Here is a 24,515-nt window from a genome sequence, read left to right as displayed (position 1 = left end):
GAGCCGAGGCCGGGCAAACCCCGCTGTGAGCCGGGTGCAGGAGCCGCTGGCAGTGCCAGGTGCCCGTGCCAGGCTCCTCCGGGGTGTCGCCGCCGCCCAAACACTTGCAGGGCTTTCCCAGCAGGGAGCGGAGCGCTCTCGGTGCCCGGAGCGCCCGGGACCGGCCGGGGCGGGCGGAGGCAGCGAGGGAAGGAGGGGCAGCGGCCACCGGGGAGGGCAAAGGGGGAAATTCTCCATCCGAGCAGAAAATCTGCGGCAGGACCAGCCAGGGAAAGGGCTCGGCAGCAGCGGGGCACAGCAGGGCGGCGTCAGAGGGGCACGGCTGCTTCCCGTGGGGATGTCGCCTCCGAGCCGGCGTGTCCCCTCCGGGCAGAGGGCTGCGGCAGAACAAGGATTCACCCGGGAAAACGCAATCCCGAACATCCCGGTGGCCTCGGGAGGGACACTCGCCCGGAGATCCCAGCAGGTGCGTCCCCACTCTGTCACACACCTGTGGCCTCGGCTCCTCCTGAGGTCCCACGCTGTGTCCAGGGGCAGAGCCCCAAAGCCAGCCGGCCCCGAGGGTGGCACTGGGGACCCCGCTGTGCCCACTTTGGTGGCACTTTGGTGTGGCCGCGAGTTGTCTTTGTTTTCCTGGCGAGGCGGCTCCTCCTGACCCGTATATCCTTCCCAGCGCTCGGAATGCAGCCCAGCAGAGAGGAGCCCAGCAGAGGAGCCCCGATGCCACGGGGCGCTGCCAGCCGTCCCCTCAGGTGGCATCGCTGCCCTGAGCCCTGGTGCCACCCCCTGCAGCAGCCGGGGAGGGGCGCAGGCAGGACAAACCCCGCCATCCCTCGCTCAGATGCTCGTCTGCAGGTCGCCGTTGAGCAGGGTCCTCTGCGTCTCCGTGGTCTCGTTGAGGCGGGACTTGTCCTGCTTGCTGTCGCTGCGGTCGGCCTCGTCCATGCCGCTGACCTTGACCAGGCACAGCACGTTCTGAAAGCTCTTCTTGAAGTTGTCGGACAGGAAGGCGTAGAGGATGGGGTTGGCACAGCTGTTGGCGTAGCTCAGCACCACCACGAAGTCGAACATGCCCTTGAGGACGGGCGTGGGCACGATCATGACGGACACGGAGGAGACGTTGAAGATGTAGAAGGGGAGCCAGCAGAAGATGAAGACGGCCACCACGATGGACACCATCCTGGTGACTTTCTTCTCGGACTTTTTCCTCTTGGAGGAGCCCACCCTGATGCCCGAGGACTTGACTTTGATGATGATGAACAGGTAGCAAAGGCAGATGATGGTGAGAGGCACCAGGAAGCCCAGGATGAAGGCGTAGATGATGAAGCCCGTGTACCAGGCGCCCGACTCTCCCGGCCAGATGATGGTGCAGCTACTCCTGCCGTGGTTGTGCTGCACGCCGGCGTAAATCATGATGGGCATGATCACCAGCAGGGAGACGCCCCAGACGGCCACGTTGATCATTTTGGCTGTCCTGGGCCGCCTCCACTTGGCGGATTTGATGGGATGCACCACGGCCAGGTAGCGGTCGACGCTCATCACCGTCAGGCAGAAGATGCTGGTGAACTGGTTGATGCCGTCCACGGTCATGACGATCCTGCAGAGGGCTTTGCCGAAGGGCCAGTGCACCAGGGCCACCTGCATGGCCAGGAAGGGCAGGCCCAGCATGAAGAGCTCGTCGGCGATGGCCAGGTTGAGGATGTAGATGTTGGTGATGGTTTTCATCTTGGCGTAGCGCAGGATGACGTAGATGACCAGCGTGTTGCCGCACAGCCCCACGATGCACACCACGAAGTAGATGAAGGTGAGGATGGCGTTGCTGGTCAGGTCGAAGTGCTGGCCCGTGGCGTTCTGGGAGGCGTTGGCGGGCGCCTCCAGGGAGAAGTTGTCCAAGGGGGAGGCCGGGGAGAACCAGAAGGCGGTGGCGTTGGGCAGCTCGTACTCCATGGCTCTGCCTGGGCGCTGCTGGCTCAGAGGAGCCCCGATGTCATCCTCCCTCTGGCCCTGGGGAGGGAGGAGAAGGTTCTAGAAATCAGGGAGTCAATGGCAATGAAGGGATTCCTGGGGAGGATCTGTCCGTCCTGCTGCCGAGCCCAGCGGGAGAAAGGCTCCCTGCAGGGGGGGTTCCCAGCCCACCTGGCCGTGTCCCCTCCTGGCGCAGCCTTCCCGAGCCCGCCACGGCTCCTCCTGCCTCTGGCGATCCCGGAGCCTTTAGGACTCCGCAGATCCGGCCGGTGCGTCCCGGTGGGTGCGACTGATGCCGGGAGCACCGAGGGAAAGCCTCCTCCTCCTCTCGCGGCCCTCCGGCGGGTGCAGCCCCTTCCCTCCCAGCCCGGGCGGCTCCGGTGGGCGATGAACCCGCCGCGGGGAGCCCCCAGCCCCGGCCCCGAGTCTGCGCTGCGGAGGGCACCGGGCGGAGCTGCCCCGCCGCTCACCTGCTCCCGGCCCGGCTCGGCCCGGCCCGGCCCGGCCCGGCGGGCACCGGGGAGGCGCCGGCAGCGCGGGTGCCCCGCCGGGCTCCGCTCGGTTCCGCCCCGCACGGCTCCGCGCGGCTCCGCGCACCCGCTCCCGGCGCGGCTCCGCCGCTGGACCAGCGCACCGGCTGCGCCCCGCCCCGCGCGGGGCGGCTCTGCGGGGCCGGGGCGGGGACAGCCCGGAGAGCCCCGCGCTGCCCACCCCGGGCTGCCCAGCGTGATACCCAGCGTGTCATACCCACCCCGGGCTGCCCAGCGTGTGATACCCAGCGTGTGATACCCACCCCGGGCTGCCCAGCGTGTGATACCCAGCGTGTCATACCCACCCCGGGCTGCCCAGTGTGATACCCAGCGTGTGATACCCACCCCGGGCTGCCCAGCGTGTGATACCCAGCGTGTCATACCCACCCCGGGCTGCCCAGCATGATACCCAGCGTGTCATACCCACCCCGGGCTGCCCAGCGTGTGATACCCAGCGTGTCATACCCACCCCGGGCTGCCCAGCGTGATACCCACCCTGGGCTGCCCAGTGTGTGATACCCAGCGTGTCATACCCACCCTGCTCTGTCTACCCTGCGCTGCCCACCCTGCGCTGCCCACTCCGTGCTACCCACCCTGCCCTGCCCACCTTGCCCACACTGCCCACCCTATGCTGCCAACCCTGTCCTGCCCACCCTCCAGTGCCCACCCTGCGCTGCCCACCCTGTCCTTCCCACCCTTCTCTGCCCACCCCTCCCATGCCCACCCTTCCTCCAGCCCTGTCCCACTGTCCCTCTGGAACATTTTGGTTCCAGCCACGGCCTCAGCTTCTCCAGCGCCCCCAGGGGGATGGCAGCGTGCTGTGACCCAATGGAGGGTGGCCCAAAAAGCTCCTGAGAGCCCCAAATTGTCCCTGGAACGCTGGGAATTCCTTGGCCCCAGCAGTTTGCATCTGGCCTCCACAGCCCAGCCAAGGCAGGTCCTTGCTGGTCCTCCCACCTGGGCGAGGCTGGAAGGTGATGCTGAAACATTTGGGGTCTCTGGGGACATGTGCAGCACCGCTGGCTCCTGCCACAGCCTCTCCCTGGAGGAGAAGGGCCGAACACGAGAGGTTTGGAGCAGATAACCTCTAACAGCGGTTTGTTTGCGATCTTGAGAGCAATTAAATTATCTCTATTCCTGCCCCCCTTCCCATCCCTTGTCCAGGAGACAATAGAGAGCAGGAAATTAAGAGTGAACAAAGAGCCCCGCGCCGAGGCAGGGAGCTCCTCGCTTTCGCTTCGCCATCCCCTTCCCAAGGCGGATCTAAAGCCATCAGGTCCTGCAGCACCGGCAGAGTCGTTATCAGCCTCATTAATCTTTAGGAGGCAGGAAAAAGCTGCTTGTGCTGAAGAGGATGTGGGAATTAATGTCCCGGTGCTAGCGGGAGAGGAGGGAGGGGGTGAAGGGGATCGGATCCCGGGGTTTGGTGCCCTGTGACCCTTCCGGAGCTGTTTTATCCTCTCCTGGCTGGTTCCCGTGCCCAGCTCCGGTGCCTGGGGGTATTCCCAGCGCTGCCTCCCCGAATCTCTGCCCGGAGCAGGTGACACTGCCATGTCCCTGGTCACCAAGCGCCCAGAGCAGCCCAGCCTGGCTAACAGGGGCTTCTCCCAGCTGCAGAGAGCCCAAAGGGCTGGAACAGGGTGAGCACAGGGATCTCAGGGTGCTCCTGGTGCCTGGGGAGCTCCAGGGCTCCATCCCCTCCCTGCCTCTCTTTCTCTTCCACCTCGTTGGAAGCCGGGCCCAAGGAGCCGGGGGAACTCAGCCAGTTCAGCCTGGCTGAACCCAGCTCCGATCTTCATTAAAAACCCCATAAAATTAATGAAATGACGGCCCGGTGGGTATTGAGGAGCGGATCAGAGCTGATCTCCATGCAGGAGGAGGGCAGCAGCAGCTGCCTCAGTCAGGAAGCCATCCCTGAGCCTTTGGAAGGGATTTGTTTTCATCCTGCCCGGTTTGGGGCTGAGTTAAAGCCCAGAGCAGAGTGCCCTGGGTGCTCCCTGCTTTGGGGGGACGCTGCACCAGCAGCTGGTTTGGTGCTGGCAGATAAACTCCTCTTTGTCCTTTTGCCTGGGAAGCATCCCCAGCGCTGAGCAGCGATTTACTGGCAGGGCTGGGGAGAGCAGGAACGCTCAGCCCCTTCCCACAGGGCCAAAATAACCCAGGCAGAGGGACACGGGGGTTACGTGACCGCAGAGAGGCTTTGAAAACCTCTCCAAGCTTTCTGCCGTCCCCTCCCAGCTGCTCCTCAAGAGTCCCTGTGGAAAAACAGAGCCCTCGACCCCTGTCCTGGAAATGAGTGTTGTAAGGAGCTGGGCTGGGATGCCAACGGAGGGGCAGGGTGAGCTGGCCTTTCTCCTGGATCCGGGGTGGGATGGAATGAAGGAGGCTGGGCTGGGCTAAACTGGGATGGGATGGGATGGATGAGATGGGATGGGATGGGATGGGGTGCAGCTGCTGTCCCCCAGGAATAGAAGGATTTGCTGCCACATGCAGCCAGCCTGAGCATCCCTGTGAATCTCTTGATGATCCCCCTGTGGATCTCTCGATGATCGCCCTGTGGATCTCTCGATGATCTCTCTTTGCAGAGCCAGCCCTGAACAGCTCTGTGCCACCCCAGAGCCCCCTCAGAGGGACCCCGCTGTCCCTGCCCCGTGGGGACAAGGCCAGCACAGCAGGGATGACCGCGCTGCTCCGTCCCAGGGCTGGCACTGCCCTTTCCCCGCCTTTTCCCAGCTCCAGCAGCCCCGGAGGGTTCTGCTGCTGAGCTGATCCGTGCCTGGAGGCGGCCTGGCCGCGGTTCAGGGATGCCCGGGCTGGGGGAGCTTTCTCTCTCTCTGCTCATTACCCAGACAAACCGTCTGGGCCGCGTCCCCGCGCCCCGAGGCGCGGCAGGGCCCGGCTGGTGCCTGCCAGATCTAATCGGGAGCGTCTGCAGCGCTGATGGATGGCGGGGGAGAGGCGCTGGCGCCGCCACCTGAGCCCGGGGCGGCGTTCGGAGCTGCCGGGATGGGGACGGCATCCAGGGGGCATCCAGGGGGCATCCAGGGCAGGATCCAGGGCATCCAGGGCAGGGATCCAGGGGGCATCCAGGGCAGGATCCAGGGCAGGGATCCAGGGCAGGGATCCAGGGCAGGATCCAGGGCAGGATCCAGGGCAGGGATCCAGGGCAGGGATCCAGGGGGCATCCAGGGGGCATCCAGGGCAGGATCCAGGGCAGGATCCAGGGTAGGATCCAGGGCAGGATCCAGGGCAGGGATCCAGGGCAGGATCCAGGGCAGGATCCAGGGCAGGGATCCAGGGAAGGATCCAGGGCAGGGATCCAGGGAAGGATCCAGGGCAGGGATCCAGGGCAGCATCCAGGGCAGGATCCAGGGGGCATCCAGGGCAGGATCTAGGGCAGGATCTAGGGCAGGATCCAGGGCAGGATCCAGGGCAGGATCCAGGGGGCATCCAGGGGGCATCCAGAGCAGGATCCAGGACAGCATCCAGAGCTGCCGGGATCGGGGACAGCATCCAGATCACACAGGATCCAGGGCAGCATCCACACCCGGCAGGATCCAAGACAGCGTCCAGATCCCAGAGGATCCAGGGCAACATCCGGAACCTCTTGGGATCCAGAGCAGCGTCCAACCCTGGGATCCAGGGCAGTGTCCACAGCCCCCTCTGTGCCCGGGGGTCTCCCCTCCCCACCCCCTCTGTACCCCATCCCAGGGCTCTCCCCTCCCCACCCCATCCCAGCTCCTGCCGCTTCCAGCCCTCCCCGCCGCCGGTTCCTCCCTCCCTGCCCTCCTCGCCCGCCGTTAATTGCCTCCCTAATTGGTTCAGTAGGGGGGATCTCGGGGGGGCCGGGCAGGGCTCGGAGCGCTGACACCGAGGAGCCTTTGGCCGCCTTTGGCCGCCTTTGGCCGCCGATCCCGGCTCTGTGGCGGTCCTGGCACCGAGGCGGGGCTGGGCAGGCTGGCATTGGCAGCCGGGCTCTGTTCCAGCTGGCAATGCCACCGCTGGGGACAGCCCGACAGCCCCCGGCCCGGCATGGGGACCCGGCAGGAGGGGGAGGATGAGGAGGAGGAGGAGGAGGAGGAGGATGGCAGCGTCCCCTGTGCCCTGGGACGGGACCGTGACCCCGCCTGTGCCGTCCTTGGGGACAGCCCCGTGTCCCCAGGGCCTGTCTGGCCATCCCGGCTGGCTCCGGGCTGACACTGATGGATTCGGGTTGGGCAAGAGCCCGGCCGTGAGCCCAGGCTGTGCGGAGGGGACACGGCAGGGACACGGCAGAGACACGGCAGGGACAGGGACACGGCAGGGACACGGACACGGCAGGGACAGGGACACGGCAGGGACACGGCAGGGACACGGCAGGGACAGGGACACGGCAGGGACACGGCAGGGACAGGGACACGGACACGGCAGGGACAGGGACACGGCAGGGACACGGCAGGGACACGGCAGGGACATGGCAGGGACACGGCAGGGACACGGCAGGGACACGGCAGGGACATGGCAGGGACAGGGACACGACAGGGACACGGCAGGGACACGGCAGGGACATGGCAGGGACAGGGACACGGCAGGGACACGGCAGGGACATGGCAGGGACACGGCAGGGACACAGACACTGCAGGGACACGCTAGCCCTTCTTGGGGACACTGCAGGGACACATTGGCCATTTCCAGGGACACTGTAGGGACACTGCGGGGACACTCTGGCCATTTCCAGGGACATGCCCGGCTGGCAGTGCCTGTGCCAGCCCTGCAGGATGTCCCTCTCTGCCCCAGACAGTTCGTGGCACAAAATCCCAAAGGATTTGGGTGCCCCAGCGCTCCCTGGAGCTGCCCCGTGTGGGGTCTCGGTCACCCTGATGGGACATGGCAGCAGATTTGTCCCCTTTGGGTGGTAAAAGTGAATTTCAGGGGCTCTGGGTCTGCTCCTTCCCTGCTGGACGGGCAGGGCTGTGACACTGAGGGGACAGGCAGGAATGTGACACTGACACAGGCAGGAATGTGACACTGGTACAGACAGGAATGTGACATTGGCCCAGGGCTGTGACGCTGGGACAGGCAGGGCTGTGACACTGAAGTGTCCCCGCACACAGAAGTGACACTTCTGGGGTCCGGGGGTGGCAGTTGATTTTGCTGATGCTCCTGCACAGAGCCACCACAGCTGTCCCCATTGCCACCCACACGTCCCCAGGCAGGGCCATCGCTGCCAGCCACCCCCAGCCTGCTGCAGTGTGTCCCCGTGTCCCCAGGGCCGGCCCTGCCATGTCCCTGTGTCCCCAGGGCCGGCCCTGTCGTGTCCCCGTGTCCCCAGGGCCGGCCCCTGCCATGTCCCCGTGTCCCCAGGGCCGGCCCTGTCGTGTCCCCGTGTCCCCAGGGCCGGCCCTGTCGTGTCACCGTGTCCCCAGGGCCGGCCTTGCGTTGTCACTGTGTCCCCAGGATCAGCCCTGCTTGGTCCCTGTGTCCCCAGCCAGGTCCCAGCTGTCCCCAGCCCTGCCAGCACGCTGTCACAGCGTCACCCCAGATCCCCAAAGTGTCCCCGTGTCCCTCCCAGCTGGCGCCTGGCCCTGCAGCTAATGGGGGATGCAGCAATTACGGGGCCGGATTGATTAAATCCTAATTAAATCCTAAATCAGGGAGCTTTCAAACAGCCCTGAGCTTTCCCAGCTGGGGCTGGGCAGGGGCTGTGGCACAGGATGTGTCCTTCTGTCCTTCTGTCACCCCTGCTCCGTGTGGCGTGGCACAGGAGGGGACACCGGGCACTGTGACCGGGGACAATCGGTGACAATGCCACCTCTGCCTCCTGTGATGGCGATTTGGGGGCGTCAGGAGGAATTCCTGCATGGGCAGGGCTGAGAAGCATCGGGAGGAGCTGCCCAGGGAGGGCTCAGTGCCCATCCCCGGGGGTGGCACCATGGGGACAGGGTGGCACTTGGTGACCCCAGAAATGTCATTAATTCTGGGATTCTGTGACACCCACGAGTGACAGGTGACTGTGGCTCTGCCCAGGGGACAGGGTGGCACTCGGTGACCCCAGAAATGTCAGTAATTCAGTAATTCTGTGACATCCACGAGTGACAGTGACAGTGACAGCCACGGAGCCAGCTCTGCTTGCCCCTGTGCGAGCTCATTAAGGTTGCTAATTAGCTGATTGCGGGGGTGGCAATCAGAAGAAGGCTCTCAGGGCACTGTAGTGCCAAGGCGAAGCTGTGTCCGGGGCTCTCTTTGCAGCGGGGGGAGCGGTGACAATGACACCACAGCGACACGACAGTGACAGCGCCGCCTTGTCGCGCCCGCCCGCGCCGCCCGCCCGCCTCGCTTTGAGGCCGCCGCGCCCGCGCCAACCGCAGAGCCGAGGGCGGGCCCCGCCCCCGCCGCGCTGCTATTGGCTGAGAGCCGCGGGGGGCGGGGCCAGCCCGCTGACACGTGTGCGCACCCGGAAGCGGCGGCGGGACCGGCCCGGCCCGGGCGGAGGTACCGGGAGGGAACCGGGAGGGACCGGGGTTCGGATCCGGGTGGGGACGGGCGGTTCTGGCACCGCCCCGCAGCCCCGGCTGTGGGAGTTGCGGGGGTCTCGGTAGCGGCCGGGGCACCGGGGGTGCCGCGTTCGGGGGGCTCGGGGCTTGCGGTGGCTGCGGGGCTGGGGGGTTCGGGGGTGCCGGGGTGAGCCCGCGGCTCAGCGGTGTGCGGGATTGAGGGGTGCGGGGTCCTGGGGCTGGCCCGGGGCGTTTGGGGTTGGGGGCTCGGGGCTCCGGGGGCTCCGGTTTGGGGGTCCTGGCACCGGCTGGAGCTCGGGGTTTGGGGGTTCGCTGCTGCCAGGACCGGCCCCATGGCTGGAGGGCCCCGGGGTGCCGGTGTTGGGTTGGGGAGGGGGCTTGGGGGTGTTTGGGTGCTCCTGGGTGGGCTGTAGGACCCCTGTAGGAATGGGGGGGATCGTCCTGGGGGGGGGCTGAGATGGGAAATCCGCGGGGTCTGAGCCGGGCAGGGGCTGGGAAAAGCCTTGGGGAGGGGGCTGGGGGCTGGGAGAGCCTTTGGAGCTGCCACTGGTGTGTGTATATTTCATAAATATTCACATTTAAATTTACCAATCCCTGTCTATTTCATATATACTCACATAGAAACCTATCAATCCCTGTATATTTCATGTATATTCCCATATAAACCTATCAATCCCTGTGTATTTCGTGTATATTCACATATAAACCTATCAATCCCTGTATATTTAATATATGAGCCTATTAACCCCTGTGTATTTCATATATATTCACATATAAACCTATCAATGCCTGTATATTCCATTTATTTGCACACAAACATATCCATGCAGGTGTATGTTATAAATTCATTCATCTGGATTTCCAGCCTGGCTGGATTTCCGTGGCACTGCTGCTCCCTGGGCCATTCCCGGTGCTCACTGCCCGTTTCCCGGCTTTTATTGCCCATTCCTGGGGATTTGTTGCCCTTTTCCAGGCGTTTGTTGCCCGTTTCCCGGGGATTTGTTGCCCCTTTCCCCTTTCCCGAGGTGCTGGGAGGTGTTTCACCTTCCCCACCAGGAAAACCAGGGGCACAAAAAGGGGTCTGGGCGAGGTGTGAGCCCAAAACCTGCTGGGGTTCTGCTCCAGGTGGGATCTGCTGGCTGCTGATGGGCTCAGCTTAGATTGCAAAGCCTGGCCTAAGGGGGACAGGGAGCTTAGGGGGGATGGTTGGGCTGGCTGTGGGGTCTGGGTGGGGTCTGGGTGGGTTTGGGGGTCTCTGGCTGTTCCCCCAATTCAGTTTTTCTCTCCCAGGCCAGGATGATCCCGGGGCTGGGCCCAGGGCTGCAGGCACTGCTGGGCACTCTGCTCACCTGGGCCCTGACAGCAGCAGGGTCAGCGCTGGTGTTCGTGTTCTCCAGAGGCCAGGTGAGCCTGGGCTCCCACAGATCCCAGCCCCAGGGCAGCCCCTGAACCCCTGGAATCAGCCCCTGGGCCTTGGGTCCCACGGGATCCCAACCACGGGGCAACTCCTGAGCCCTGGAATCCCACAGATCCCACAGGATCCCAGTCCAAGGGCAGGTGAGCCCTGGGATCTCACAGGTCCCACAGGATTCCAACCCTAGGGTGTCTCCTGAGCCCCTGGAACCAGCCCCTGAGCCCTGGGATCCCACAGATCCCACAGGATCCCAATCCAAGGTCAGGTGAGCTCTTGGGATCATCCCCTGAGTCCCTGGAATCAGCCCCTGGGATCCCACACATCCCACAAGATCCTGACCCTGGGATCAGCCTCTGAACCCCTGGAATCGTCCCCTCAGCCCCAGGATCCCACAGATCCCGCAGGACCCCGGTGCAGGGCCGGTTGAGGCCTGGCACCCCTCAGGACCTGAGCTGTGCCCTGCTCCTGCCCGGCTTTCCCTGCCTGCTCCCAGCTCTGAGGGGCAAGAAGAACAAAACCCCAGCTCCTCTGCCATCACCAGGAGGGGAAGGAAAATCAACAATCAAATTTCTGAGCCTGGAATGTGAATGTGCCCCTGGGGCTCTGTGGGCAGCTGCAGCTCCCCTGCCTCTAACCTGGCTCTGGTTTCCAGGGCAGGATTTGGGTCAGGCCCTGCTCACAAGGAGCAGAGTGAGGAGCTCCAAGTCATCCTGGATCCAAAATTAGAGCCCTCCTTGGCCAGGGTGCTCCAGATTGCCCGAGATGGATTCATTATTTATGCCTTGGTCTTGTGATGCTTTATTCAGGAGCTGCCTGCTCAGGGAGGCTCCCTTGGAGCAGCACTTGGCATTTCTTCCTTGGGGAGGGGGTGAAACCTGCCCTGGGAGGGGCAGGGACAGCCCCAGGTGTGCCCAAACCCCAGTGCCAGCCTGGATTGGGGCACTGCCAGGGCTCCAGGGGCACCCACAGCTGCTGTGGGTACCCCATCCTGCCATGCCAGGGCACAATTCCTGCTCAAATCCCCTCCTGAGCCCTCCCCAGCCTGGGCACCCTCTCCCAGCCCTGTGGGCAGTGCCCTCACACCAGCTCAGGGTGGTTTCATTGTGGTTTTGTTGTTTGCTTTTATTTCCAGAGGCGGATCCTGGATGGGAGCCTGGGCTTTGCTGCAGGGGTGAGTGCAGCCTCCTCCTCCTCCTCCTCCCCGCGCTCTCTGCAGCCCCTTCACGCTTGGTTTGGTTCTCCACTCGAGCTAAAATCCCTTGGGTGATTCCCTGAGGGCAGGGAAGGGCTGAGGGTAGAGGTGGCACCAGGATGGGCACGAGGCCCCCTTGGCTCTCTGCAGTTCAGTTCCCCAATTCCTGGGGGCACTGGGAGCACTGGGATGGGCTGGGGGCTCTGTGCCTGCCTGGATTTGTGCTTGAAACCCTCAGGAGCAGAGGGAAGGCAGAGCTGCAGCTCTCCATGGAGGCTGCGTGTGCAGTGTGGGGCTCTCTCCTGGAGGATAAACCTGCAACTGTGGGGTTTGGGGAGCTGTGCAGGGGTTTGGGGAGCTGTGCAGGGGTTTGGGAGCTGTGCAGGGGTTTGGGGAATTCGGGGCTGGCACTGGCCCCACCCAACTCATTAAATCCCCTTTGTTTCCCTCATTAATTATCGAGTCCAGCTGCTGGGGCACCACCCCCAGAGCACATCCAGGCGCCCTCCAGCACCTGCAGGGTGGGGCTGAGCAGCTGGACTCGATAATTAACGAGGGATTTAATGAGTCTGGGTGGGGCCCCAGCACCTGGGCAGTGCCAGCCCCGCATTCCCCAACCCCTGCACAGCTCCCAAACCCCTGCACAGCTCCCCCAAACCCCTGCACAGCTCCCCCAACCCCTGCACAGTTCCCCCAACCCCTGCACAGTTCCCCCCAACCCCTGCACAGCTCCCCCAGCCCCTGCACAGCTCCCCCAACCCCTGCACAGTTCCCAAAGCCCTGCACAGCTCCCCAAACCCCACAGTTGCAGGTTTATCCTCCAGGAGAGAGCCCCACACTGCACACGCAGCCTCCATGGAGAGCTGCAGCTCTGCCTTCTCTCTGCTCCTGAGGGTTTCAAGCACAAATCCAGGCAGGCACAGAGCCCCCAGCCCATCCCAGTGCTCCCAGTGTGCTGGGCTGTGTCACCTGGCTGTGCCCTGTGTCACCTGTGTGCCAGGGGCTGTGTGTGCTCCCTGCAGGGTGGGTATTGTCCCCCTTTGGAGGCTGTGGGGGATCCCTGGGCTGACGTTTCTGCAGGGATCCCAGCAGGATGAGGAGCTGCTGAGGCCACCAGGTGCCCCTGGCACAGCTCAGAGCCAGCCCTGCCCGGCCCAGGTGTGGCTGAGCTCCTGCAAACATTGGCTGTGCCCCCAGCTCTGCCAGCTGGCAGCGCCCAGAGCAGGAGGGGGATTGTGCCTGGAGGGGCCAGGGGGCATTGGGGACATTGGGGACACCAGGATCCCCCTGAGTTTGGGTTTTCCCAGCTGGGCACTGTTGCCATTGCTTGGCCAACAGCTGGGTCTGCACCTTTTCCCTGCCTCAAAAGGGTTCAACAACACAAGGAGCCTTTCCTTGTCCTCCCTTTTCCTTCTTCTTTCCCCCCTTTTTTTCCTTCTTTCCTTTCCCTTTCCCCCTTTTTTCCCTTCCTTTCTTCCCCCCCCCCCCCTTTTTTCCCCTTTTTTCCTTCCCTTTCCCCCCTTTTTTCCCCTTTTTTCCTTCCCTTTCCCCCCTTTTTTCCTCTTTTTTCCCTTTCTTTCCCTCCCCTTTTTTCCCTTTCCTTTCCCTCCTTTTTTCCTTTTCCTTTCCCCCCTTTTCTCCCCTTCCTTTTCCCCCCTTTTCCCCTTTCATTTTCCCCTTTCATTTTCCCCCTTTTTTCCCTTTCATTTTCCCCTTTCATTTTCCCCCTTTTTTCCCTGCAGCTGCTCTGGGTGTGCTGGGGTGAGCCTGGGCACGTGGATAAATGGAACTGGGCTGTACTGGGCTGTACTGGGAGTGCCTTTCCCTGCCCCAGTTCCCTCTGCAGTCCCAGCTGATCCCAGTTCTGCAGGCAGGAGCTCTGAGCTTTTGTGTTTCCATAGAGACAAAGCTTTGCTTGCTGGGGCATCTGATGGCAAATTCTGCTTTTTCTCTTAAATCTTGATATCCTTAAATGAGATTTTAAAATTTTTTTGTTAATTTATTTTTTCTCTGTGGTGCTGCAGGGCTGGGCTCAGCCACCAGGAACAAACACCTGCAGCTTTCCCTCTGCCTGGGCTGCGCTTTGGTTTTTCCCCTGTCCCAAATGGAGCAGGAAATCATCCTGAACCCTCCCCAGGCACCCTGGGATCAAACATTCCCTAAAACAGCTCCAGGAGCTCACTCAGCTCTGCTTAATGGAGCTTCCATGAAGCCAAGTGGAAAAGTTTGGCAAGGAAAGTGCCCTGCCAATGTCTTCATCCTCCACCTGCCTTTCCCACTCCTTTTCCAGCATTTCCTGCTCCCCAGTGTCCCTTGGTGTCCCCACCCCATCCCAGGGATCCCACAGGAGGGAGGCCAGGCCCTCCTGATTTAATCAGGGATTTAATTGCAGCCCAGCCCTGGCTCTGTGGATAAATTGTACTGGGATGCACTGAGATGTACATCCCACTTCAATTTATCCACATTTTCCCCCTTTTTTTTCCTTTTTCCTTTTTCCTTTCTGAATTTTCACTCCAAACGAGGCTCCCCAGCCACGGGGGCCCTGCAGGATCCCTGGGTTTGGGGGGCAGAATTTGGGGGATCCCTGCACTGGATCCCTGTGGAAGGAGGTGCCAGCCCTGGGAGAGGTTTGGGATTAAATCCTGTTGGGTTTGGAGGGATTCCGAGCAGGTGGGCAGGAGCTCCAGGGGATCCTAAATCAGCTGAGCCCTGGGAGCTCCTAAATCCCCAAATCCCGCCCTGGGCTCAGGGCTGGGCTGAGGAGAAGCTGCTGAGGGGCTCCCTGGCACCTCGGGGTGCTCTGGAAATCTGTGACAAACCCTCCCAGCCCCTGGGGCTGCCAGAATCAACGCAATAAACGGAATAAATGGAATAATTCCCTTTCCTGCGGCTGGCTCAGAGCTGTGTCAGCACTGCCCTGGAGCCCTGAGCTGTGGGATCCTGGCAGATCTGGGGGCTGAGCTCTGTTTGCTGTGCAGGAACGAGATGAGATGCTCACACGAGCTGACAGCAGCACCCTCCCAGCCTCTCCCGCTGGGCTGCGTGGTTGTTTGTCACAGGAGGTGGCATTTGAAGGATGAGGTGTGACAGCCCTGCTGCAGGCTGGCGTGACAGCCCCGCTGCTCTTGCTCACCCTCAGCGCTGAGATTGACACAGGCAGCTCTGCCTCCTGCTCTGCCCTGAGCCCTGGGCTGGGCTGGCGCTGCAGGAGGGGAGGTTTGGGGTGGGAGCTGGGGAGGAGTTCCCCGGGAAGGTGTTGGAAAACTGGCAGGAGGTTTGGGAGTTGGGAAGGAATCCTCTGGGAAGCTCTTGGGATGTCGACAGGAGATTTGAGGTGGAGATTGGGAAGGTTGGGACACTGGCAGGAGCTTTGGGGTGGAAATCGGGAAGGTTGGGACACTGGCAGGAGGTTTGGGGTGGAAACTGGGAATGTGTTGGAACACTGGCGGGAGGTTTGGATTGGAAATTGGGAAGGAATTCTCTGGGATGGTGTTGGGACACTGGCAGGACATTTAGGATGGAAATTGGGGAGGAATTCTGTGGGATGGTGTTGGGACACTGGCAGGAAGTTTGGGTTGGGAGTTGGGAAGGAATTCTGTGGGAAGCTCATGGGACACTGGCAGGAGCTTTGGGGTGGAAATTGGGAAAGAATTCTCTGGGATGCTGTTGGGACACTGGCAGGAGCTTTGGGGTGAAAACTGGGAATGTGTTGGAACACTGGCGGGAGGTTTGGATTGGAAATTGGGGAGGAATTCTGTGGGATGGTGTTGGGACACTGGCAGGAAGTTTGGGTTGGGAGTTGGGGAGGAATTCTGTGGGAAGGTGTTGGGGCACTGGCAGGAGGTTTGGGATGGAAATTGGGAAGGAATTCCCAGTGAGGATGTTGGGACACTGGCAGGAATCCCCACTGAGGGTGTTGTGACACTGTTCCAGGTGCCCACAGCAGCTGTTCTTGCCCCTGGCAGTGCCCAGGCCAGGCTGGACCGGGCTGGCAGCACCTGGGACAGTGTCAGTGTCCCTGTCGTGGTGGCACTGGATGAGCTTTGAGGTTTTTTCCAGCCCACACCATTGTGGGGCTCTGAGCCCCCTGCCCAGGGGATTTCCTGGGGTTCTGGGGTGCAGGGCACAGCTGGGGTCCCTTTCCCCAGCCCCCTCTGGGCTCTGCTGATCCCTGCATCCCACACCGTTCCTGCTCTGGGATTCCCTTCCCTCCCGCCCCGTGGGTCTCACTGCTCCCCTCCTGTCCCCAGGTGATGCTGGCAGCCTCCTACTGGTCCCTGCTGGCCCCTGCCATCGAGCTGGCCCAGGAGTCCGGCACCTTTGGGGCCTTCTCCTTCTTCCCCGTGGCCGCTGGCTTTGCCCTGGGGGCAGCGTTCGTCTACGGGGCCGACCTGCTGCTGCCAGAGCTGGTGAGTGGGGCTGGGGGCTCATCCCAGTGTTCCTCAGTGGGACTGTGGGGCTGGGGGCTCATCCCAGTGTTCATCAGTGCCATTGTGGGGCTGGGGGCTCATCCCAGTGTTCATCAGTGGGACTGTGGGGCTGGGGGCTAATCCCAATGTTCATCAGTGGGACTGTGGGGCTGGGGGATCATCCCAGTGTTCATCAGTGGGACTGTGGGGCTGGGGGCTAATCCCAATGTTCATCAGTGGGACTGTGGGGCTGGGGGATCATCCCAGTGTTCATCAGTGGGACTGTGGGGCTGGGGGCTCATCCCAGTGTTCATCAGTGGGACTGTGGGGCTGGGGGATCATCCCAGAGCGGTGAGTGGGGCTGGGGGCTCATCCCAATGTTCATCAGTGAGGTTGTGGGGCTGGGGGTCATCCCGGTGTTTATCAGTAGGATTGTGGGGCTGGGGGTCACCCCGGTGTTCTTTTATGGGATTGGGGGGCTGGGGTGTCATCCCAGAGCTGGTGAGTGGGATGGGGGATCATCCCAGTCCTGGTCACTGGGAATTCCCAGTTTGGGAGCTCATCCCAGTGTTCATCAGTGAAAATTCCAGGCTGGGGGCTTATGCCAGGGTTCATCAGTGGGAATTCCCAGTTTGGGGGATCATCCCAGTGTTCATTTGTGGGATTGTGGGGCTGGGGGATTATTCCAGTGCTGTCAGAGGGAATTCCCAGTTTGGGGGCTCATCCCAGTTCTGTCACTGGTAATTCCCAGTTTGGGAGCTCATCCCAGTTCTGTCACTGGTAATTCCCAGTTTGGGGGCTCATCCCAGTTCTGTCACTGGGAATTCCCAGTTTGGGGGTTCATCCCAGTGCTGACACTGGGAATTCCCAGTCTGGGCATTCCTGCCCTTCCTCCAGCTGCAGAGAACACCAGCTGGTAGCTGGGCATGGTGAATTCTCTCCCAGATTAATCAATTTGTGATTTCCCTGAGCCCTGCCTGGCTCTGGCAGTGCTGGATGCAGTTCAGACTCTCTGAGCTCTGTTATATTTTTATAATCTCTCTGTTTTTCCCCTTTCACGCTCGTGCCTTTGTCCTTCCTGCTGGCAGCTCCTCTCTCACAGCTCAGGTGTGACCTCCCTGTGTCCCAGGGGCTACACTGGCAGAGCTGCCAGCCCCGGCACTGCTGCTCAAAATACAAATAAATGGGGAGCTGCTGGATTCCTGCAGCTGCCAGCACCAGAATGGGGCAGCCAGGGAAGAATTTCCACATTTCCGAGGAGATCCTTTCAGTTTTCACAATGGTGCAGCCAGGGACACAATGGTGCAGCCAGGGAAGAATTTCCACATTTCCAAGGAGATCCTTTCAGTTTTCATGTTGAGTTCAGTGGGATTTTCCTGCTCTGTGGTTATGAGGAAGGAGGGGGAGGTTTTAGGAGGCTGTAGCACCAACCTTCTGCTTTCCCTGGGTTTTGGAGAGGGGTCACAGCTCAGTCAGCTGGGAGGAGAATTGCTGGGTGTTGTGGGGTCACTCTGTCCTGGTTTGAAAGCCAGGTGTGTGCTGAGGAAGGCAGGAGCCTGCCCTGAAATGGAAAATGGAAACTTCCTAAATTCCATCCTAAATTCCTAAATTCCTTCCTTCCTAAATTTCTTCCTTCCTAAATTCCTTCCTGCCTTCCTTCCAAATTATTATATTTTTGAAATTAGGATGGGAATTTAGGGGCAGAGAACAGAGGTTGCACCTTCAGGATGGGAATTTGGGGATATTTTGAAAAGAACAGAGGCTGCACTGCAGGGTGGGAATTTGGGGATGTTTTAGGAATATTTTGGGCAGAGAACAGATGTTTCTCCTTTAGGATGGGAATTTGGGATATTTTGGGGGTGTTTTGGGCAGAGAGCAGAGATTGCACTGCAGAATGGGAATCTGGGGATGTTTTAGGAATATTTGGGGCAGAGAACAGAGATTGCACCTTCAGGATGGGAATTTGGGGGTGTTTTGGGCAGAGAACAGATGTTTCTCATTCAGGATGGGAATTTGGGATATTTTGGCGATGTTTTGGGCAGAGAACAGAGGTTGCACTGCAGGATGGGAATTTGGGCACAGCTCCAGGCTGGATAAAAACCACCTCTAAAAGCTTTTACTGACTCCTTGTCAGCCCAGAAGGGTTTTCCTGGAGCACCCCAGTGTTTGGGGTTTGCTCTGGCATGGGAAGGGTTAAGCTCCCAGCAGCTGGAGCCGTTCCATCCCTCACAAAAAGCAGATTTCATCTCTCCCATCTTTATATTTGCCTTTCCCCCGGGTGTTTGTTCATCCTCCAGCTGAGCAGGGGATGCTGGTGGGGTTGGCAAAGCTCCCCAGAGGATTTGGGGGCACTTGGAGGGCACAAACATGTCCCAGGGCTTTGGAAAAAATTCATTTCCCCAGATTTCCTGGCATGGAACCTCAGTTTTAACCTGATTTTTCCTTTAAATGGGTTTTTTTTGGGTGCTGATGGTGCTGGGTGAGCCTCTGGTGCCTTTCCTAAAAAGGGTTTGGGGCTCAGCACATCTTCCCTGCCAAAGCCAAAACCTCTCTGAGGGAAAGTTTACTTTAAAAATTGACTGCAGCAGGTCCCTGATGGCTCAGCAGCTATTTTGGGTCTGCTGAAAGGCAGAAGAATGCTGGAATTAAGTGTTATTATTCCCATCCTTCAGAGCTGTCGTGCAGCTCTGCTGCCTGGGGTGGGTTTGGTTCAGAGTTTGGGGTTTTATTGGGTTTTATGGGGTTTTATTGGGGGTTGGGATGTGCTGCTTGTTCACAGTTTGGGGTTTATTGGGGTTGGGATGTGCTCCAGAGGATTCCCCAGCCCTGGCTCTGAGTTTCAGGCATTCCCTGCTGGATTTTCATCTCCAGGTGCAAATTTGCAGCACCAGGAGCTGGCCCAAAATATGGAGAATAAAGTGACACAACCAAAAAAAGTCCATTTTTGTACTCTTCTTTTGTCCCCAGAATATTAAATTGGATTAAATTAAATTTAATGCTGTGGGGAAATTAAGGAAATACAAAATATTTAGTGTTTTCCTACAAAAATATTGTAGGAAATCCAAAATATTCCTACGAAATATTGTAGGAAATGCCCCACAAGAAGCCATAAAAGGGCAAAAGTAATGTTATCAAAACATGCTGAAAGAAACACGAAATAGGATTGCTGTCAGGATTTCAGCAGAGTTATCTTTCATGATTATGGATCGAGGTTGGTGATCATGGAAAATTCACAGATAATTCCTGCTTTGGTTGGATTTTATTCACAGAAAATAAGGCTGGCTTGCTTGCAGACGCCATCCCTGAGGGGTTTCAGGCTCTGTGGCACTTGGGGACGTGGCTGGGGTGGCCCTGGGGGTTCTCAGAGGGTTTTTCTCCGCCCCGGGTGGTGTCACCGCTCTCTGTGAGCCCGCAGGAGCCGTCCCGGGGCATTCTCAGGGTGGCTTTGGGTGCAGAGCAGCCCCTGGGGCTCCCGGAATTTGGATTTTGGTGGATCTCGGCCCCAGGGCAGGCAGGAATTCCCCACTTTGCTCAGATTTCCTTTGCTCAGGGCAAAACAAACAGCAGCCCCGGTGTTTGTTTGGTTTTGTGCAGCCCTGGCCCTTTTCCACAGGCTGGGGGAGCAAGGAGGGATCTGGCTCTGGGAGGGAAAAACTTTGGGGTTTTTGGGAATGTAGCAAAGCCTCCCATTGGGAAACCTCCTTCTCTTTTATCTCTGAATAACCCAGAGTTACCTGGGCAGGGGTTTAATTAATTTATAATATATGGTTTTATATATACATATACATACATATACATATATATATATACACACACACATATATACACATATATATACATATATACACATATATATACATATATATATACACACATATATGCATAAAAATATATAATGAATATTAAATATATATAATGTATATTAAAATATAGTGTATATATATAATTATATATATTATATATATACATATATAATTATATATATACACATATATAATATATAGTGTACATAATAAATATGATCTATATAAAATATAAATAATATAAATTTTTATAATATATATCATTATATATACGCATATACGATTTTATATATATGCACACATATAGAAAATATATATAATGTATATAAAATATATAGATATAATATATAATTATATATAAACACATTTATAATTTTATATTTATATATATATACACATACATATATATATGTTTATAGATCCATGAGGGATTGATCCCTGTCTCCTGTCCCAGGTGATTTCTGCCATGAAAATCCCTGACCACCAAACCCACTCATGGGATCCTGTAAAAGACTCAGAACCTCAAAAGGTTTTATTTTTCCATCTTTATCCATGAAAACCTGGCTGTTTCCCACCCCTGGGCAGCACTTTAGTGCTCGGGATCCAGTGTGGCTGGGTAGGCTGGAATTATTTGCCAAAACCCCCACAAAATGCTAATTATCCTAATTTCTACCCGAGCATTTTGTTTTATTAATGGAGGTAAAGGCTTATTTACTGCCGCAGTGCAATTTGTCAGCTGCTCTTAATTAGGATTCTCTCTCATTATGTGTCAGGCATTTGATAAAAGCTTTATTTGGGGCTGGAGCTGCAGAGCTCCTGGTTCTGAGCTGGGATTTGGGGTTCAGTCCCTCCCGCCCTGCTCAGGTGTGTGGGGTCTGGGGCACTTTGGTGGGGTGGGAAATCCCTCTGGGAGAAACAGGGACAGAAATCCTGGTTTAATTCTTCATCCTTCCTTCCATGAGCTGCTGCTCTGCACAGAGCCCTCTCCATCACCCTTCCCCCGTCCATCACCCTTCCCCCGTCCATCATCCTTCCCCTCTCCATCATCCTTCCCCTCTCCATCCTTCCCCTCTCCATCATCCTTCCCCTCTCCATCATCCTTCCCCTCTCCATCATCCTTCCCCCGTCCATCATCCTTCCCCTCTCCATCATCCTTCCCCCGTCCATCATCCTTCCCCCGTCCATCATCCTTCCCCCGTCCATCACCCTTCCCCCGTCGATCACCCTTCCCCTCTCCATCATCCTTCCCCTCTCCATCATCCTTCCCCCGTCCATCATCCTTCCCCTCTCCATCATCCTTCCCCTCTCCATCATCCTTCCCCCGTCCATCACCCTTCCCCCGTCGATCACCCTTCCCCTCTCCATCATCCTTCCCCTCTCCATCATCCTTCCCCCGTCCATCATCCTTCCCCTCTCCATCATCCTTCCCCTCTCCATCATCCTTCCCCCGTCCATCACCCTTCCCCTGTCCATCATCCTTCCCCCGTCCATCATCCTTCCCCCGTCCATCATCCTTCCCCCGTCCATCATCCTTCCCCTCTCCATCATCCTTCCCCCGTCCATCATCCTTCCCCTCTCCATCATCCTTCCCCCGTCCATCATCCTTCCCCTGTCCATCATCTTTCCCCCGTCCATCATCCTTCCCTCTCCATCATCCTTCCCCCGTCCATCATCCTTCCCCTGTCCATCATCCTTCCCCTCTCCATCATCCTTCCCCTCTCCATCATCCTTCCCCTCTCCATCATCCTTCCCCTCTCCATCATCCTTCCCCTCTCCATCATCCTTCCCCTCTCCATCATCCTTCCCCTCTCCATCATCCTTCCCCTCTCCATCATCCTTCCCCTCTCCATCATCCTTCCCCTCTCCATCATCCTTCCCCTCTCCATCATCCTTCCCCTCTCCATCATCCTTCCCCTCTCCATCATCCTTCCCCTCTCCATCATCCTTCCCCTCTCCATCCTGAGCCTCCTTCCCAGGAGCAGGAATTGCTGGCAAGGCTGCTGGTGTTCCATGGGCTTGTCCCTCCTCCTGGTTCTGACATTCCCTGGGCTTTTCTCCCCTCCTGTTTCTGGTATTCCATGGGCTTTTCCCTCCTCCTGACTCTGATATATTCCATGGGCTTTTCCCTCCTTCTTGTCTGACATTCCCTGGGCTTTTCCCTCCTGGCTTTTCCCTCCTCCTGCTCTGGTATTCCATGGGCTTTTCCCTCCTCCTGACTCTGATATATTCCGTGGGCTTTTCCTTCCTCCTGGCCCTGCTATTCCATGGGTTTATCCCCCTCTGGCTCTGACATTCCCTGGGCTTTCCCTTCCTGATTTTTCCCTCCTCCTTGTCTGATATTCCATGGGCTTTTCTCCGCTCCTGGTCTGACATTCCATGAGCTTTTCCCTCCTCTTGGCTCTGATATATTCCATGGGCTTTTCTCCCCCACTGGCTCTGGCATTCCCTGGGCTTTTGCCTCCTCCTGGCTCTGACATTCCCTGGGCTTCTCCCTCCTGCTTTGGTATTCCACGGGCTTTTTCCTCCTCCTCCTGGCCCTGACATTCCCTGGGCTTCTCCCTCCTGCTCTGATATTCCACGGGCTTTTTCCTCCTCCTCCTGGCCCTGACATTCCCTGTTTTTCCCCCGTCCAGGCCCAGCCTTTGCTCCCTGCGTTTTCCCCATCTGTGCCTGGCCCGGGAGCATTCCCAGGAGCAGGAGGAGCAGGGGACGATCCCTCCCGCACCACCCCCTGTTTATCCGGCTCTGCTGCTCCCCAGCCCTGTCTGAGGCTGCTCAGAGCACAAGCCCCAATTAATTCCCCCTCAGGAAAGGCAAACCTGCCATTAGGGTGTCAGGAGGAGCAGGGGAGGCTCTGTCACTGCAGGAGCTGCTGCTGGGGGAATCCCAGCTCTGACTCACCGGGAGCTTTTGCTGCTTTTTCTGCTTTTTATTAAGCATGATTTTTCTGCTCTTTAAATTATTTTTATTCATTTGTTAATAAATTCATTTGTATTTATTTTTATTTAATTTGCTACTATTATTATTAATTATTTTATGATTTTTATTAGTATTATTTTATTTTATTTTTTATTATTTATTAAATTTTCTATTTAAATTTTTTCTTTTATTATTTATTGTATGTTTTTTAGTTATTTTTATTTTATGATTTATTTCTTTTTATATTATGTATTTTATGCTTCTTATTTTTATTTTTTATTTTATGCTTTTTTAGATTTTATTTTGTGCTTTTTATTTTATTTTTTTATATTATTTATTTAATGTTTTTATTTTTAACTTTTATTTTTATTTATTTTATACTTTTTATTATTTATTTCTTTTCATATTATTCATTTTATGCTTTTTATTTTTATTTCAAGAGGATATTTCTTGTTGGGACTCAGGTGCTTATTGGTTCTTATCCCTGTCACAATCTCACAAACCCTCAGTTCTGCAGCACAGACTAAAAATGGAGCCCTGTCTTTCTTTCTACAAGTTTTTTTTAAAGATAAATTGTCTAATTAAGAAATTACACCTAAACTATTTTTATTTTTAACTCTTTAACTAAGTACCTGTGGCGCACAATGTGGATTGTTATCCAATTACACAAAACCACCCAAACCCATGGAGAAGGGGAAAAAGAAGGAGCAACCTTGGCCCTAAAACCTCCAGCTTGCTTTACTACTGTATATTATGACTTTATTATTCTATTACTATATATTCTATTACTATATATATAATTTATTACTATATATTCTATTACTATCTATATAATTTAGTACTATATTCTAAACCCTGAAACTTTGAGGTTTTTCACCCTCTGATGTCACACACTTCTATGAACCCCCTCCCCCCTTTCCATAATTTCAGTTTTAGAATTGAATTCTGGAAGCTTCTCCACGTCAATGCAGTGTTGTCTTGGGGGTCAGTGCCTGGCAGCACAGAAAACCCAAAATTCTCAGTAGTAACCAGGTATTTTTATTGTATTTTTTAAATTGTATTTTTGTTGTAATTTTTTTTTATTATTTTTATTGTGGTTTTTTTTTTTTTTTTTTGTATATTTATTGTATTTTTTGGTATTTTTATTGTATTTTTCTTTATTGTATTTTGATTGTATATTTTTAACCAACCTTTCTGGGCTGATGAGGAGTCGGTGGTCATTTCTCCCAGGCTGTGCTGCGCTCTCCTCACGTCTGCAGGGCTGCCTGAGCACCCAGAGGAAGCCGTGTGTTAAAATAATGCAATTTAGCGCTGCTGCCTCTTCATTTGGGGCTGATGGATGCTGCCCGAGCCCTGTGCATCCTGCCAGAGCTCCCAGAGCTGCCTTCCCCTCCGCACGAGGGAAAACTGGGCAGGGACGAGCTGGGAATTGAAGGTTTGTTTGCTTTTCCCTCTCACCCTGGCAAAAATCCCGTGAAAATCCACGTGGGAAAAGGGGTGGGGCTGGCCAGGGTTTGGCAAATGTGTGCAGGACAGCTCCTGGTGATCCCAGCTGGTTGTTAAAATCTCTGTTAAAATCTCATTTTGTGGGGCACAAACCCCTCTGAGGGTGCAAGTGGTGCGAGGAATAAAATTCCCCCAGGATGAAATAAAATTCCCCCAGGATGAAATAAAATTCCCCCAGGATAAAATAAAAATTCCCCAGGATAAAATAACCCCCCCCCCCCCCCCCCCTCAAGGTTTGGCTATGGCTGGAAGAGGCAAATCTCCTCCCAGCATAAACTGGTTA

At 56.9% G+C, this 24,515-nt stretch overlaps 2 protein-coding genes across 2 annotated transcripts in view; one reads left to right on the top strand and one right to left on the bottom strand.

The window, feature by feature from the left end:
• Positions 1-776: 776 nt before the first annotated feature.
• SSTR2 (somatostatin receptor 2) lies at positions 777-2,532 on the bottom strand. Its single transcript, XM_058817396.1, has 2 exons — positions 2,436-2,532; positions 777-2,004 (listed from the first exon to the last, which is right to left on the bottom strand). The coding sequence occupies exon 2, from the start codon at positions 1,945-1,947 to the stop codon at positions 838-840; it is 1,110 nt and encodes a 369-aa protein (XP_058673379.1). The 5' UTR covers positions 1,948-2,004; positions 2,436-2,532; the 3' UTR covers positions 777-837.
• Positions 2,533-8,740: 6,208 nt separating this feature from the next.
• The window catches only part of SLC39A11 (solute carrier family 39 member 11), a 63,728-nt gene continuing 47,953 nt past the window's right edge, over positions 8,741-24,515 (top strand). Inside the window, exons 1-4 of the mRNA XM_058817534.1 lie at positions 8,741-8,966; positions 10,266-10,393; positions 11,536-11,574; positions 15,846-16,004. Coding sequence (XP_058673517.1) covers positions 8,741-8,966; positions 10,266-10,393; positions 11,536-11,574; positions 15,846-16,004 — 552 coding nt within the window. The remainder of the gene's footprint in view (positions 8,967-10,265; positions 10,394-11,535; positions 11,575-15,845; positions 16,005-24,515) is intronic.

The sequence above is a fragment of the Ammospiza caudacuta genome, chromosome 19 (assembly GCF_027887145.1).
Source record: "Ammospiza caudacuta isolate bAmmCau1 chromosome 19, bAmmCau1.pri, whole genome shotgun sequence".
In the NCBI taxonomy this organism is placed as follows: Eukaryota; Metazoa; Chordata; class Aves; order Passeriformes; family Passerellidae; genus Ammospiza; species Ammospiza caudacuta.
This window is presented reverse-complemented; position numbering and strand designations above follow the sequence as displayed.